Here is an 18,100-nt window from a genome sequence, read left to right as displayed (position 1 = left end):
CCTTCCCATTCCCCTTTCCCTTCCCCCTTTCACCTTTCCCCTTCCTCCTTCCCCCTTCCCCCTTCCGTCCCTCCCTCCCTCCCTCCCTTCCTTCCGTCCTTCCTTCTTTCCATCCTTTCTGTAAATACTTATTGAGGACAATTAGATATATGTATATCACACAGCAACATATAAATCATAAAGCATATTAGAATATAGCCAATAAGACTAATAAAGAAAATAAGACATTTTTATGATTACCTCCAATAGCGTAGACCATCCCTCCTAGAACTGTTACTCCCAGCCCACTTCGAGCCTGATGAAGTGAAGATACAGTGGTCCAGTACTGGCTAAAGGTGTCAAAACGTTCCACACAGCTGAGGGCTCTGCTATCACTCCAACGACCCCCCTGCAACCGAGTATATCCACCTAAACAAAAGAAGAAAAGTGAGTACACAGCAAATCCCTTACTATTAAATAGAAAAATGGTAGTAATGAAAATCTAGTGTTCTACAGCTAAACATTTAGTATAACTATTATATAACAAGAAATAAATGGTTTAGAGCTTACTTTCTCCCTCTATATATAATGTAATATTCTTAAATTTGCCAATTCCTGAAAGATTGTGGCTTAAATAGTAAGACGGTTAGCCTCAGTGTTTTACCACTTGGTCTTGGTTATAAATAGAATATTATATGAAATATAAATCTAGGCACTGCTTATCTGTTAAGTTAGGAAAGTTTCATTATAACTTTCATTAGTGTCTTTTTCAATTAAAAATAGTGAGTTGAAAGCTGTGTGTGTGTGTGTGTGTGTGTGTGTGTGTGTGTGTGTGTGTGTTTGAGGCAGGATTTCACTCTGTCACCTAGGCTGGAGTCCAGTGATGTGATCACAGCTTACTGCAGCCTCAATCCTCCCCCATCAACCTCCTGATGAAATCCTTATTTTGACTATACATCCAATAAGCAAAAAAATTTTAAGAAGCACCCAAAAGCATTATATTTAAATATTAATACATACATGTAATTGTAATTATATATGTGTAAATTATAAATTATCTCATACATCAGGTACTTACATAAAAACTATAATATGTATACACATCTGCACTATATATATCAATATGTTATATATTATATGTATTTTAAATGCCGATAAAGTTTAATGCTTTTTTTTATTTTTTTGAGCCAGTGTCTTGCTCGGTTGCCCAGGCTGGAGTGCAGGGTACAATCTCTGCTCACTGCAACCTTTGCCTCCTGAGTTCAAGTGATCCTCCCACTTCAGCTTCCCAAGTAGCTGGGACTACAGGCACACACCACCACACCAGGGTAATTTCTGTATATCTGTGTAAAGACAAGGTTTCATCATGTTGCATAGGCTGGTCTTGAACTTCTGGGCTCACACAATCCTCTGACCTCAGCCTTCCAAAGTACTGGGATTACAGGCCATGAGCCACGACACCCAGATTTAAGTTAATGCTTTTTGAAATAAAAATGAAAAGAAGTTGTAATATGTGGCCGGGCATGGTGGCTCATGCCTGTAATCCCAGCACTTCGAGAGGCCAAGGCAGGCAGATCACAAGGTCAGGAGTTCGAGACCAGCCTGGCCAATATGGTGAAACCCTGTCTCTACTTAAAAATATATATATATACAAAAATTAGCTGGGCATGGTGGCGCATGCCTATAGTCCCAGCTACTCAGGAGGCTGAGGCAGGAGAATTGCTTGAACCCAGGAGGCGGAGGTTGCAGTGATCTGAGATCATGCCACTGCACTCCAGCCTGGGTGACAGAGTGAGGCTCTGCCTCAAAAAAAAAAAAAAAAAAAAAAAGAAGTTGTAACATGTTCCGCTGATATTCCTATGGATCTTCCTTTATAACCACACTTTGGAGATCATTGATTCCTATCACTGCTAATGACTAAGATACTGTGAATAGTTTAAAAACTTGAGATTTATTTTCTTTATTTTTCACAAGAATTCAAATTTTTTACTTTTAAAGCAGCACTTCTTTAGTCACTTATTTGATAACTGGATAATCTACAAACTCAAAGGTTTAGATCACAGAATAACAGATATAAAATGAATAGCTATTTCTTTTTAGACATATTTATCATAATATATAAATGCAGTTTATAAATCTGTAGCCTGTATGTGAAATTTAATATGCCTCTTCAATACACCCACATATTCTATCATGTATAGTAAAAACAACAATATATTAAAAATTTTTGATCTGGAACACAAATATAATTTCTATTACTTTCTAAAGGGCTCTCACCTACTGCATACAGGTACTTTCTTGCTTTCTTCCGAGGTCGAACCTTAGATGTCTGCAGAAAACTACAAAACTTGTTCTCTTTGGGAGATTTGCATACTTCACAGTACTCTTTCAGAAGTGTTTGCAATGCAACACGAAGATTAAAATCGGATACTCCTAAAGCAATATTTAAAAAGACAATGTTTTAAACAATTTTTAAATAACATTGAAAAAACACATTTCTATAAAGATAAGACACATTTAACAATCAATAAATAAAAAATCATCACCAAACAATGGTGTTCGTTTCCTGCAATACTAAATATTGGTACTATTTTAAGGAAAGCATTTTCTTCACTAATGAAAAACAAAAAAGGTTGCTGTTTAAAAATATGCTTCATATGGCCAGGCGCAGTGGCTCACGCCTGTAATCCCAGCACTTTGGGAGGCCGAGGCGGGCAGATCACGAGGTCAGGAGATGGAGACCATCCTGGCTAACACAGTGAAACCTCGTCTCTACTAAAAAATACAAAATATAAGCCGGGCGTGGTGGCGGGCACCTGTAGTCCCAGCTCCTTGGGAGGCTGAGGCAGGAGAATGGTGTGAACCCGGGAGGCGGAGCTTGCAGTGAGCCAAGATCGCGCCACTGCACTCCAGCCTGGGCGACAGAGCGAGACTCCGTCTCAAAAAATAAAAAAAATGCTTCATATATAAGCAGAATAGCAACTAAAAAATATATATGCTTCACAGTATACCCCCATGTATAAGAATTTCCAGGCCGGATGTGGTGGCTCACACCTGTAATCCCAGTACTTTGGCCAAGTCGGGTGAATCACTTGAGCCTGGCCAGCGTGGTGAATGAAAACCTTGCTGCTACAAAAAATACAAAAATTAGCCGGGTGTGGTGGCATGTGCCTATAGTTCCAGCTACTCAGGAGGTTCATGTGGGAGTACCACTCGAGCTCAGGAGGCAGAGTTTGCAGCGAGGCAGGATTGCACCACTGTACTCCATCCTGGATGACAGGGTGAGACCCTGTCTCAAAAACAAAGAAAAAGAATTTCCAAGATCACAATTATCTAACAAAATTTAAAAATTAAAATAGCCAAAAATTCTATACTTACAACATAACAAAAAAGATATAAAATTATGTCATTAACATTTAAATTTAAGAATGATAGACAAAGCAAGAAAAATAAATTCTGGTGGCATGAGTACCATATCCTAAAAGGATCATGCATATGATGAGGTAGGTTGTCCTTGCTCAAGGGTGCTTAGCTGAGGAGGTAAACTGTGGATGAGAGTCAACCTGTGTTCATTTGCCAAGCTGTAAGACCTGTTCTCCCTGAAAGGTCACTATTTTCTAATTTGCACAAAGGCATTATAAATGCTAGCAAGAGACTGTCTCCTATCTTTCCATCTCTGACCTTTTCTCTCTATCCCAGACAAGAAGCAATATTGAAGAACAATGGTCAACTAACAAAATCTTGAGAATTCTTACTGATAATAATTTGCAGACAGATAGAATCAAGAGTGAAAAGCAGAACCGAGAAAAGTTGAGGAACAAAATTATTAAAAGGAAAAGTCTTCACAGGACCATCAGTAAAGGTAGAAAGGATCACCTGGATCTGCTCTCTAACAGAACACTGTGGTAGCCAAAGTCCACACTGGTGAGATACATCTCTAGCTAGGTTAAGTAGGCCCAGATATAAGATAAATAACAGGAACTCAATAGAGAGGTATCAAAGTCAAGTTCCCAAGTAAGGATCTCAGCCCTAGTGGATCTCTAGTCTTCAACCACCCTCATGCCTCAGGCTAGAAAGAAGTGGCAAGGGCCAGTACAGTGCCTCATGCCTGTAATCCCAGCACTTTGGGAGGCTGAGGTGGGAGGAATGTTTGAGGCTGGGAGTTCAAGACCAGCCTGGACAACATAGTGAGACCCTGTCTCTACAGAAAATTTTAAAATGAGCTGGGCATGGTGATATGAACTTTTAGTTCCAGCTACCCTGGAGGCTGAGGCAGGAGGATCACTTGAGCCCAGGAAGTCAAGGTTTCAGTGACTATGATTGCACTACTGCATGCCAGTGTGAGTGAGAGAGTGAGAGTGTCTCAAAACAAAACAAAAAACAGAACAAAGGTGGCAAGAACACAACACACAGCCTTCAACTTTTAGACTGGAGAAAACAAAGTAGTTGTACTAGGTAGAAAGAGTGCCAAGGAAAATTAGTTCTTGTATTATTAGAAAAGAGTTTGAACAGAGTTGACATGAACAACAGTTCAGTATGAGCAAGATACCAAGAAAGAGCATATGCCTTATTAAAGTACATCCCAGCGCCAGGTGTGGTGGCTCACGCCTATAATTCCAGCACTTTGGGATGCCGAGGTGGGTGGATCATGAGGTCAGGAGTTAAGAGACCAGCTTGGCCAACATGGTGAAACCCCATTAGCCAGGCGTGGTGGCACGCACCTGTAATCTCAGCTACTCAGGAGGCTGAGGCAGCAGAATTGCTTGAACCCGGGAGGCAAAGGTTGCAGTGAGCCGAGATCACGGCCACTGCACTCCAGCCTGGGTGACAGAGCAACACTCCGTTTCGGGGGAAAAAAAAAAAAAGTACGTCCCAGTTAAAAGAAGATAAGAAATTGAAGAATTCCGTCGGAAGAAAACATCAGCTACAAATAGACTCCTTGTACGTGCTTCACACAATACAATTATTTAACAATGTAGGTCCTGGCCGGGTACGGTGTTTCATGCCTGTAATCCCAGCACTTTGGGAGGCTATGGTTGGTGGATCACCTGAGGTCAGGAGTTCAAGACCAGACTGGCCAACATGGTGAAACTCCATCTATACTAAAAATTACAAAAATTAGCTGGGCGTTGTAGCAGGCACCTGTAATCCCAGCCACTCGGGAGGCTGAGTCAGGGAGAACTGCTTGAACCTAGGAGGCAGAGGTTGCACTGAGCTGAGATCACACCACTGCAATCCAACTTGGCCAAAAGAGCGAGACTCTGTCTCCAAAAAAAAAAAAAAAAAAGAATGTAGGTCCTACAAAACAAGAGCTCAAATATAGATGAGATACATCTCTAAGGAAACAAAGTAAGAACTGAAATGACAGGATTGTAGAGTTAATAAATTAGAAACAATAGATATGACTGAAAATCAAATTACTGATGTGGAGGAAAGGCTTGAGAAAATAATTGTAAATATAGAGAAAAAATACTATAACATTAGAAGATGATAAATATGAATGACAAAGAAGTTTAAATAAAAGGAAAAAGACTACCAAATGAAACAAAGTTTTTTTTTTTTTTTTTGAGACAGAGTCTTGCTGTGTCCCCAGGCTGGAGTGCAGTGGCGCGATCTCGGCTCACTGCAACCTCCGCCTCCTGGGTTCATGCCATTCTCCTGTCTCAGCCTTCCAAGTAGCAGGGACTACAGGCACCTGCCACCACGCCTGGCTAATTTTTTTGCATTTTTAGTAGAGACAGGGTTTCACCCTGTTAGCTAGGATGGTTTCGATCTCCTGACCTCGTGATCCGCCCACCTCTGCCTCCCAAAGTGCTGGGATTACAGGTGTGAGCCACCACGCCCAGCCTTTAAACATTTACAGTATTTAGAAATTTCACACAAGAAAATTTCCCCCGGCTGGGTGCGGTGGCTTACTCCTGTAATCCCAGCACTTTGGGAGGCCGAGGCAGGCAGATCACGAGGTCAGGAGATCAAGACCATCCTGGCTAACACAGTGAAACCCCGTCTCTACTAAAAATACAAAAATAAAAAATTAGCTGGGCGTGGCAGCGGGCGCCTGTAGTCCCAGCTACTCAGGAGGCTGAAGCGAGAGAATGGTGTGAACCCGGGAGGCGGAGCTTGCAGTGAGTTGAGATTGCACCACTGCACTCCAGCCTGGACAACAGAGTGAGACTCCGTCTCAAAAAAAAATAAAAGAAAATTTCCCCAAAAAAAAAGAAAAACAAAAATTTGAAAGAGAAAGGATATATGGCAGTCTAATGAAAAAATGATCAACTTCAAAACAAATCAAGAATAATGAAACAAACCAAAAAAACCTATATAAAACAAGGCTCTATTGACTATGTGACAAAAATGTTGTGACTATAGGCTTGCAGGAACCTAAACCTATATTTCCCCTAGGAGCAATCATTCAGTATTTGCTAATTCTGTGTTCGCAGCAGACTTATAGAACATAACTACTGCAAATAACAATCAACTATATATACAGTAAAACAAGATATCACTCAGAAAAACCTACAAAATTATGTTAACACTGCTAAGATTGGAGAAAAACTAATAATCCCTTATTTTTAATTATATATTTACAGAATTACACCGTTAATGCTTAGCAGTGTATTTAACTTGTAATAAAATCATTTGTAATTCAATAGCAACCTAATCTTTCAATGCATGACAAGAGTAAAAACTTCAAATCTCAAAACCAGGTCTAAAGTAGGCTGGAAAGCAGTGGCACAATCCTGGCTCACTGTAGCCTTGACCTCCTGGGCTCCGGTGATCCTCCCACCTCAGCCTCCCAGGTAGCAGGGACTACAAGTGCATGCTACCATGCCGGGCCAATTTTTTGCCTTTTTTTTTTTTTGTAGATACAGGGTTTCACCATGTTGCCCAGGCTGGTCTTGAATTCCTGGGCTAAAGCAATCTGCCTGCCTTGGCCTCCTAAAGTGCTAGAATTACAGGCATGAACCACTGCACCTGGCCTAAAGCAATTCTTAGAAATAAATTTAAACATCATTTTTCTAATATAAAGATACAAACTATTTTATACTATGGTAAAACATATTTTCAGAATTAAGTTTAGAATCTAAAGATGATTCAAAGGCTACTCAGAAGCTATAATAGTATATCAACACCAAATTTATTTTATAATGAAGAGACTTATAGGATTCATTGAGTTTTTTTATTTTTAATGTATGCATTTTCTCCAAGTGTTAGGTTTTGCTTAATTTTTCAGAGTAGCAAGAGGAAATCTTACACTGAAATAACTGGTTCTGTCAACAGCAGTTGTTATGTTAGTCGCTCTGTCGGTAATTTTTATCTATAACACTAATCTGCCTTAGTAATCAATCTCAAGAAAGATTTTGATAAAAATAGGTAGAAATATTAAAATACTACTGCCCACCCACAAAACACAAAAGTTGTATCTTACATAATCATTCAATACATTTTTAAAAAGAAAAAAAAAAGAGTAATCATTCAATAAATGTCTGTTACTGAACCAAAAAATGAAAACACTCTCCCACATTTCAGAGAACACATCACTGGATAATTAATCAACTAATTTGATATATAGCAAAAAAGTTACCTTCTATATACTTTAAAAGTCTCTGAGGAGGTAATAAAGGGAATCGAATTGGGTCTAGCACTTCTACCACATGTTTTCTTCTTTTTCCCAAATCTTTCAGAATCCATTGCATTGCAGCTAAGAAGACCTGGTATTCATCCTCAATGCTAAGCTCTTCACTTCGCAAAATTTTGATCAGCTGATCTTTTGTAAGTGCCAGGAACTCTTCTCCACTATGAACCTCTAAGAAATGGACATGAATGTAGTTTTCTGAGAATTCCAAGAGATCATGGCAGGCAATTTGCTCAGAGAACTGAAAGATTCCAATGCAGTTCAGTGGATCAATTTGTCCTTTCAGAAATTCACAGCAAAGATGAACAACTTCAGTCAACTGTAGCATGTCTGCTGCAACAATCAACTCCTGGACATTATTCACACCTATGTTCACTATACCTAGAGAAGTAGGAAGACAAAATGGCCAATAAAATAAAAACATACATTGGCTTACCACATTCAAAAAGTATTACACTTGATTTCACTGATGCTTGCAGAGTAGACAGACGCTTAAAAAGGCAATCAAGGATTTGTGTGAAGAGCACAAAACTTAAACGATAACGATACCTAACACATTTATGAAAAACTTACAATTAACCAGGTGCAGCATTAATTGCTTTATATGCTAATTTAACCCTTATTATACTCCCATGTGGTAGATATTATTATTTTTCTTATTTTCATATTAAGGAAACAGAATCAAAGTTTAAGTAACTTGTCCACAAGTTGTAAGGTAAAGCAAGTTGCAAGGCAGGGGTTGACATGCTTTTGCTATAAAAAAGAAGGAAATCATGTGCTTTACAGCAACACACATGGAGCTGGAGGCCATGATTCTAAGCAAATTAACACAAGAACAGAAAACCAAGTATCATATGTTCTCACTTATAAATGGGAGCTCAACATTGCATACACATGGATACCAAGAAGGCATGGATACACACTGGGGCTTACTTGAGAGTGGAGGGTAGGAGGAGGGTAAGGATTGAAAAACTACATATCAGGTATTATACTGATTATCTGGAGGACAAAATTATCTACATACCAAGCCCCCAAGACACGCAATTTACACATGCAACAAACCCACACGTGTACCTCTTGAACCTAAAAGTTGGAAAGAAAAAAACCAAACAGCAGCAGCAACAACAACAATAAACAGTCTATGTTTTTAACATAAGGTTATATGCATGTAACAAACATTTACTGAGGCACCGGGGAGAGTAAGACAAGGTCTCTAAATGCCATACAATGTTCATTTTTTGTTTGTGTTTGTTTTGAGACAGGGTGTCGTTCTGTTGTCCAGGCTGGAGTGCAGTGGCGCAATCTTGGCCCACTGCAACCTCTGCCTCCTGTGCTTAGGTGAGCCTCTCACCTCAGCCTCCCGAGTAGCTGGTACTACAGACACTCACCACCATGATCGGCTAATTTTCTGTATTTTTTTGTAGAGACAGGGTTTCACCACGTTACCCAGGTTGATCTCAAACTCCTGGGCTCAAGCAATCCACCCACCTCAGCCTCCCAAAGTGCTGGGATTACAGGCGTGAGCCACCACACCCAGCACAATGCTAGTTTTTAATATTAGGAATAACCAAGAATCTATAACATAAGAGAAACTATTAAATACTCAAACTATGTATACCACTTTCTTTTCCAAGGGCTTCGCTTTCTTTTTTAAGTTTTTTTATTTTTTTTCAAGACAGAGTCTCACTGTGTCGACCAGGATGGAGTACAGTGGTGCATTCTTGGCCCATTACAACAAACACCTCCCAGGTTCAAGTGATTCTCCTGCCTCAGCCTCCCAAGTAGCCAGGATTACAAGTGCCCACCACCACAACCGGCTAATTTTTGTATTTTTAGCAGAGACGAGGTTTCGCCATGTTGGTCAGGCTGGTCTCAACCTCCTGGCCTCAGGTGATCCACTCACCTCAGCCTCCCAAAGTGCTGGGATTACAGGCGTGAGCCACCACACCCAGCCTTTTTTGTTCGTTTGTTTGTTTTTTGAGACAAGGTCTTGCTCTGCTGCCCAGGCTGGAGTGCAGTGGCATGGTCTCTGTTCACTGCAACCTCTGCCTCCCAGGTTCAATCAATTCTTCTGGCTCAGCCTCCTGAGTAGCTGGGACTACAGGTGTGCACCACTAAGCCCAGCACAACTCCGCCTCAAAAAAAAAAACAAAATTAGCCAGGTGTGGTGGTGCGTGTGCCTGTAGTCTCAGCTACTAGGGAGGCTGAGGTGGGAGGACTGCTTGAGCCTAGGAGTTCGAGACCAGTCTGGGCAACATAGCCAGACATAATCTCTAAAAAAAAAATTTTCTTTTAATTACCCTGGCATCATGGTGTGTGTTGTGGTCCTACAGGTACTCAGGAGGCTGAGGTGAGAGGATAGCTTGATGAGCCCAGGAGGTCAAGGCTGCAATGATCTTGCCACTACATTCCAGCATAGGTGACAAAGCAAGACTCTGTCTCACAAAATAAAAGATAAAAGAGGCTGGGCACAGTGGCTCTCGCCTGTAATCCCAGCACTTTAGGAGGCTGAGGTGGGCAGATCACTTGAGGTCAGGAGTTCGAGATCAGCCTGGCCAACATGGTGAAAACCCATCTCTACTAAAAAAAAAAAAATACAAAAATTAACTGGGCATGTTAGTGCAAGCCTATAATCCCAGCTACTCGGGAGGCTGAAGCAGGAGAATCGCTTGAAACTGGGAGGCAGAGGTTGCAATGAGCCAAGATTGTGCCACTGTACTCCAGCCTGGGCGACAAAGTGAAACTCCATCATACACACACACACACACACAAAAAGAGTAATATATATTCACTGTGGAAAAAGAATTTTAAGACAGAAAAACTAAAATGAAAAACGTATTTTTCCATACACAGACACATTGTATTAACACTGTAGTGTCTCTTCATATATATTTTCTCTCTTTTTTTTTTGAGACAGAGTCTTGTTCTGTTGTCCAGGCTGGAGTGCAGTAGCATGATCATCACTCACTGAAGCCTCAGCATCCTGGGCTCAAGTGATCATCCTACCTCAACCTTTCAAATCTTTTTTCTATGCATATTTGTTGCATATCATATAAGACTATACATTGTTTTGGTGTGCCTTCTCTTTCTTCCCCCTCCCCTACTCCCCTCCTCATCATCCCAGTTGTTTTATTTTCTTTATTTAGAGATGGGGTGTCACTCTCTCTCCCAGTCCAGGGTATAGCAGCTTGATCATAGCTCACTACAGCCTCAAACTCCTGGATCTTTCCACATCAGCCTCCCGTTAGCTGGGACTAAAGGCACAAGTGACCATACCCAGCTAATTAAAAAAAAAAAAATTTTGGCTGAGCGCAGTGGCTCATGCCTGTAATCCCAGTACTTTGGGAGGCCAAGGCAGGTGGATCACGAGGTCAAGAGATCGAGACCATCCTGGCCAACATGATGAAACCCGGTCTCTACTAAAAATATAAAAATTAGCTGGGTGTGGTGGCGCATGCCTGTAGTCCCAGCTAGTCAGGAGGCTGAGGCAGAAGAATTGCTTGAACCTGGGAGGCGGAGGTTGCAGTGAGCTGAGATCACGCCACTATACTCCAGCCTGGCGATAGAGCGAGACTCTGTCTCAAAAAAAAAAAAAAATTGTTTTTTTAGCCTGGGTAACATAGTGAGACCCTCTTTCTACAAAAAAATTTGTTTTACATTGGTCAGGCATGGTGGCATGTACCTGTAGTCACAGCTATGCAGGATGGTGAGACGGTAGCACTGCTTTAGCCCAGAAAATCAAGACTGCATTGAGGTGTGAGTGCATGACTGCACTCCAGCCTGGACAACAGAGAGAGACCCTGTCTCAAACAAAATTTTTTTTTAAGAAATGGGGTCTTGCTATGTTGTCCTGCCTATTTTTGAACTCCTGGCCTCAAGCAGTCCTCTTACAATGGCCTCCCGAAGTGCTGGGATTACAGGCATGAACCACTGTGCTCTTGTGTACATTCTCTAATGTTATTAAAACTCCTCAAAAACATTTAAGAAATAGTTTTGAGTAAAATAACATATGCTGATTATAAACACTTTGTGGAAAAAAATTACCTACAGATAAATGCTATCAAACATTCTGGTCACTTTCTCATGTGTAAATACACATAAGTTTTTTGGGTTTTGTTTAAAACAAAATAGGGGTTTACTTATATTCTGATTTTTAAAATTTTATATATTATAAACATTCCTCCATAATAGTATACATATATTTTAAGATTTGTTAGATCTCACTTGTGAGATCTATGTATGTATCATAATTTATTTAGCCATAAAACCTACTGAGACAAGAGTTTATTCAATTATATACTGCTATAAATAAAGTCACAGGCCAGGTGCAGTGGCTCGCGCCTGTAATCCCAGCACTTTGGGAGGCCAAGGTGGGCGGATCACGAGGTCGGGAGATTGAGACAATCCTGGCTAGCACGGTGAAACCCCATCTCTACTAAAAATTAAAAAAAAAAAAAAATTAGCCAGGCGTGGTGGCATGCGTCTGTGTCCCAGCTACTCGGGAGACTTAGGCAGGAGAATCACTTGAACCTGGGAAGCAGAGGTTGCAGTGAGCCAAGATTGCCCCACTGCACTCCAACCTGGGTGACAGAGGGAGAATCCATCTCGAAAAAAAAATCAAATAATAATAATAATGTTACAATAAAATCCTGGTTTGTAAATATGTGCCTGCATCATTAATTAATTCCTTCAGATTCCTAGAAAAGGAGCACCGGGTCAAAAGATATGAAATTTTCAGTCACATAATAACATGTTGCTAAATTACCTTCTAGAGTAATTAAAAAGTTAGATCAATTTATTTTTCCACATTAGTGCATGAGTGATTGCATCATTCTTCAGTCAAAACAACAGGCTCATGTAACATACCTGTGTAAACGAAATCTAGAAGTATCTGAAAGATTCCTGCTTCAATTCCTAGAATTGGTACAACATCTTTTGAGGACTCTTTCATTCCTCCAGTGAACAAAGCTGCAAAGTAAGGACTGCTGGCAGCCAAAACCAGCCGATGAGCTTTAAAAGTTTCCTTTCCAACTTGCAGCTGCACATCACAGAAATGCTGTCCATTTCTCATCTTATTGATTTGGGCCAAGATGAGCTGGGCATGTTTATCTGATGAAAAAGGACTATCAGCAGCCTTGGGACAGCCCTCATTAGCCATGATGACGATACATTAATTAAAAGGACTGTTGCCCATAATCTATTACTACCCTGAAAAACAAAATACAAAGAGATCAAGCAACAATTTTTTTTTAACATGCTTTCTATTCACACATAAGAAACATTCTCTATACTTAAAATCTACTTAGGACATAAACATAAAACAAATAAGGACTAAAGTATGTTACTATTAATATTTCTAATATGGTTTCAGAGAACGAAATAAGTAGGGAGGCTAAAATAATTGGAGAATGCTTCACACAAGAAATGGGACCTGCACTAGAGGAGGATAAAGAGTTAATACTAAGGTATGAGGAGAGGACACTTCTTGATGGAATAAAAATAATAATAATAAAGCACAAAGAAGAAAGTTAACAAAGCACGTATCACAGACAACAGGAACTTTCAAAAAGCAGTTGTGATCAGTCTAACTGCTTAAAATCCTTCAATGTGTACACTTCCTGTAGCACACAAAGCCCTTCAGGATTCTTGTCATAATTCAAGACTGTTCAAATATAACTTCCTCCAGGAACCTTTCCCTGTTCCTCCTCTGGAATTGTGGAAATATGGTCCCAAACTCACCTAAGTTTGTTGCTCACCCTAAGCTTATTGGTTTTACATTCTATAGCACAGGTCTACCTTACCAAATACCCTACCACCCTACTCCTAGTGCGTGCGCGCGCGCGCACACACACACACACACACACACACACACACACACACACACTGAAAGCTCCTTGAAAGACAGCCCTTTAAGTGCAGGTACTATCTTTCATAGCTCTAGCACCAGTATATAACATATGTTAGGTTTCCAATGTTTGTGAAATGAATGAGAACAAGAAGAAATGACAATAGCTTAGGTTGGGTTGGTTTTTTTTTTTAACTTTTAGCTTCTCCACATATTATGTCAATGGTAATTCTCACAATAATTAAGAGGTGAGAAGAAAAGATAATCTTATCTAAAATGAGAGAAAGGGAAATTGAAGCTCAAAGTTTCCCCAAGGATACAATGTTAGTATGACAGTCTCAGTATATGAATCCAGGCCTTCTTACTCTAAATCCAGGACTGTTCCACCATATCACTCCATAGGAATTATTAGGCCACTGCACCCTTCCTAAATTACTTTTTAAATAAAGAAACTGCTGGGCACAGTGGCTTGTGCCTGTAATCCCAGCACACTGGGATGCTGAGGCGTGGGGATCACTTGAATCTAGGAGTTCGAGAATAACCTGGGTAACATGACAAAACCCCATCTCTGCTAAAAATTAAAAAATTAGCCAGGCGTGGTGGAGCAGGGCTATAATCCCAGCTACTTGGGAGGCTGAGGCATAAGAATCGCCTGAGCCCAGGAGATAGAGGTTACAGTGAGCTGAGATCACACCACTGCCCTCCACCCTTTAGCCTGGGTGACAGAGCAAGACTCTGTCTCAAAATAAATAAATAAATAAATAAACAAACCATGAGATCGTGTAATATATGGAATAGCACAGGGAAATTTAAGATGACTAAGATTTTGTAATTTAGGTATCAATGGGTAATAAGACTTACAGTGTGTGCTGATGTTAGAAAAAAATGGTTACATTTATAGCATTTAAACGTATCAAAGTCAAAATAACAAGGATGATTATCATGACTTTCTAGGAATTAACTTATTGAGAAATTTGATTGAGAAGTTCAAAGGTAGCTGCTAAAGCTTCATATCATCATCTACAGAATATCAACATATTACATATAACTAGCATATAAAAGCAAGCAGTGTTTGAGGTGATGAATATGCTAATTACCCTGATTTGATCATTACACATTACATACATGTATCAAAATATCGCATTTTACCCCATAAATGTAAATATAAAACAATCATTATGTGTCAATTTAAAAAATATCTATTTTTGGGGACAGGGTCTCACTCTGTCACCCAAATTGGAGGGAAAAATAAATTTTTTAAAGAGGGCGAGGGCCAGGCGCAGTGGTTGGGCTGGGCGCGATGGCTCACGCCTGTAATCCCAGCACTTTGGGAGGCTGAGGAGGGTGGATCACGAGGTCAGGAGATCGAGACCATCCTGGCTAACACGGTGAAACCCCGACTCTATTAAAAATACAAAAATTAGCCCAGCGCAATGGCAGGTGCCTGTAGTCCCAGCTACTCAGGAGGCTGAGGCAGGAGAATCGCGTGAACACAGGTGGCAGAGGTTGCAGTGACCCGAGATGGCGTCACTGCACTCCATCCTGGGTGACAGAGCGAGACTCTGTCTCAGAAAAAAAAAAAAGGGCGAAAGGGGCTGGGCACAGTGGCTCATACCTGTAAGCCCAGATCTTTAGGAGGCTAAGGCAGGCGGATTGCTTGAGTCCAGGAGTTTGAGACCAGCCTGGGCAACATGGCTAAACCCTGTCTCTACTAACAATACAAAAAAAAATTAGCCCGGCATGATAGCACAGGCCTGTAGTCCCAGCTACTCAGGGAAGGCTGAGGTGGGAGGACCACCTGAGCCAGGGAAGTTGAGGCTGCAGTGAGCTGAGATGGCACCACTGCACTCTAGCCTGGATGACCGAGGAAGACCCTGTCTCAAAAAAAAAAAAAAGCGGTGGCTCATGCCTTTAATCCCAGAGCTTTGGAAGGCTGAGGCGGGTGGATCACCAGAGGTCAGGCACTCAGGACCAGCCTGGCCAACACGGGGACCCCATCTCAACTAAAAAATGCAAAAAATTACTCAGGCATGGTGGTGGGCGCCTGTAATCCCAGTGACTCCGGAAGCTTAGGCAGGAGAATAGCTTGAACCTGGGAGGCAGATGTTGCAGTGAATGGAGATCGAGCCATTGCACTCTAGCCTGGGCAACAGACAGACTCTGTCTCAAAAAAAAAAAAAAAAGGGCGGGGGGAGGTGGGGGAGGAGAAAGCATGTATTTGGCCCTACACAGAAATGTGACCTGGAAACATTATCAACATGACGTGACTGTCAGGCCTTTTCTGTTTTACATTTCTGTCAGAACATTTTGAACCCTAGTGGTTTAAATACAAGGTACTTCCTCTGTCCCTTCAAGGCATCAACCACAGTCACTGAGCTAAAATGCTGCCTCCTGCTACAAGAAAGAGTTGACTGAATATCCATTCGGGTGGCAAACAATAGAAATACTAGTCTGTTACCATGCTTCTCAGTAACTGCTGATACCATCCCACTGTCAGTGGAGTAGGAACGTCATCCCAAAAGGTGGCATGTGGAATGACCACATTTCCAAAGGAAAAGAGCGCAATTCTGCGACATTGCATAGGGATATAAGGGACATGCCTGATGTGCCCCAAATCTGAAAAGCAGATTATTGGCTGGGCAAGGTGGCTCACACCTGTAATCCCAGCACTTTGGGATGCCCTGGCGGGAGGATCGCTTGAGTCCTGGAGTTCAAGACCAGTCTGGGGAACATAGTGAGGCTCCCCTAAAAAGTTTTTAAACATTAGCTGTGTGTGATGGGGCACGCCTGTACTTCCGGCTACTCAGGAGGCTGAGGTTAGAGGATCGCTAGAGCCTGAGAAGTCAAGGCTGCAGTGAGTTGTGATCTCACCACTGCACTCCAGCCTAGGCGACCGGGCGAGACTGTCTCAAAAATACTAGGAAACGGTAGAATTGCCCAGAGGAACTAAAGCGGGACCCATGTTTGCTAGCTTTGAATTCACTGCTGAGAACATGCCGAAACTGCTTCAACAAAGGGGTGTCAGAAACAACCCCCGGAACAAGCGTCAAAACACCCGTGGTTCTTTGTGCTTGAGTTCGGGGCCCAACATAGAGAGCTAGTCCTAAACTGCTGCTACACTAAAAGCTAATAATCGTTCCTGCGCTACCTAAAGGTCAGGGAAGGGATCTCAGACAAACGAAGCGACAACAGAGGGACTGGGGACACAGCCTCAGGATTCCCCAGTTGGGGCGGGGGAGGCAGGACCGGTCCGGACAGGAGGGTCTGGAGAGGGCGACACTTAAGACTGTCGGAGGAAGGCCTGCGGCGGCCGGAGGAAAGGCAAGGAAATACACATTTCTAGAGGTTTCTCTGTCTAGTCCTCTGGGGTCCGGAAAGCCGGAGAGAGTATAAGAGGAAGTTCCCAACCCCGTCAGAGACGCGCCCGGACGCAGGATCTCCTTACCCGCCGCTTCCCCTTCCCTCCGACGCCCGCTCAGGCCCTGCGCGCGCAATCGCGACCAGCCCCGGCCGGAAAGGGCGGGGAAAACCTGGCGGGGGTGACGAGGCGGGAGTGAGTGGGCCGTGCAGTGCCCCCAGGACAGGAGGCGAAGCCGGGCCGGGTGGAGGGGCTTCTGATGCTTTGCGGCCCCCTGGGTTTCCACTGCGCGTGCGCGAGGTTCTTCCGCTCGCAGGTGGCGGTGCCGCGGCAGCCTGTCAGTGCCCACTGTTGGGGCCCAGGGCTTCGGCTTGCTTCCCCGCGGACCCACAGCCTAGCTGCAAGCCTCTGCTCCTGCCTGCTGGGGCCAGCTGGCTCGCCCTTTCCATCCCGCTTGCACTCTTGATTCTTGTGGTGTCCCGGGAAGGCCGTGGATCTCAGTGTTAAGGAGAGACGCGCCGAACACCTGGCACGGTGCTTCTGTACTGTTCTCTCCAATCGTTTTCTGAGTCTGCATGACTGAGCCTGGCACTGAAGGGATGCTTATTTTGGGGAAGGAAGAACTCAAAGTCCAGGTTTTTTCACTGTTGACCCTCGTGTCACATTAGTGGCTTTCAAACTGTTTTGATTCCAGCCTACGGTGAACAAAAATATTTTACATCAAACCCAATATATACTTGTGATTATACATATAGATGTATATATCTGACACAAAATTTTATTTCTTTGTTTTTAATTTTTGTTTTTCGAGACGGAGTTTTCGCTCTTGTTGCCCAGGCTGGAATGAATGCAATGACCCGATCTCGGCTCACGGCAACCTCTGTCTCCTGGGTTCAAGCGATTCTCCTGCCTCAGCCTCCCAAGTAGCTGGGATTGCAGGCATGCGCCACCATGCCTGGCTAATTTTGTATTTTTAGTAGAGACAGGGTTTCTCCATGTTGGTAAGGCTGGTCTCAAACTCCCGACCTCAGGTAATCCGCCCGCCTTGGCCTCCCAACGTGTATTTCTTTCTCTTTTTATGAGACAGGGCCTGGCTCTGTCGCCGAGGCTGGAGTGCAGTAGTGCCATCTCGGCTCACTCTAGCCTCCACTTCCTGGGCTCTGGCAATCCTCCCACCTCAGCCTCCTGAGTAGCTGGGACTACAGGCCTGTGCCACCACTCCCAGGCTAATTTTTTGTATTTTTAGTAGAGACAAGATTTTGCCATGTTGACCAGGCTGGTC

The 18,100-nt window shown here is 42.5% G+C and overlaps 1 protein-coding gene across 6 annotated transcripts in view; it reads right to left on the bottom strand.

Annotated features, from left to right (window-relative positions):
* IPP (intracisternal A particle-promoted polypeptide) overlaps positions 1-16,958 on the bottom strand; it is a 42,856-nt gene extending 25,898 nt beyond the window's left edge. For all 6 annotated transcript variants that reach the window (XM_005543510.5, XM_074008072.1, XM_074008075.1 and 3 more), the window contains exons 1-5: positions 16,906-16,958; positions 12,482-12,823; positions 7,565-7,996; positions 2,257-2,412; positions 241-408 (exon numbers count right to left, since the gene is read on the bottom strand). In XM_005543510.5, the coding sequence (XP_005543567.1) occupies positions 241-408; positions 2,257-2,412; positions 7,565-7,996; positions 12,482-12,773 (1,048 nt within the window). In that variant the 5' untranslated portion in view covers positions 12,774-12,823; positions 16,906-16,958. The remainder of the gene's footprint in view (positions 1-240; positions 409-2,256; positions 2,413-7,564; positions 7,997-12,481; positions 12,824-16,905) is intronic.
* Between the last annotated feature and the right edge of the window lie 1,142 nt (positions 16,959-18,100).

The sequence above is a fragment of the Macaca fascicularis genome, chromosome 1 (genome assembly GCF_037993035.2).
Source record: "Macaca fascicularis isolate 582-1 chromosome 1, T2T-MFA8v1.1".
NCBI classification, from domain to species: Eukaryota; Metazoa; Chordata; class Mammalia; order Primates; family Cercopithecidae; genus Macaca; species Macaca fascicularis.
Note: the sequence above shows the minus strand (reverse complement) of the source record. Positions and strands in the feature narration are given on the sequence as shown.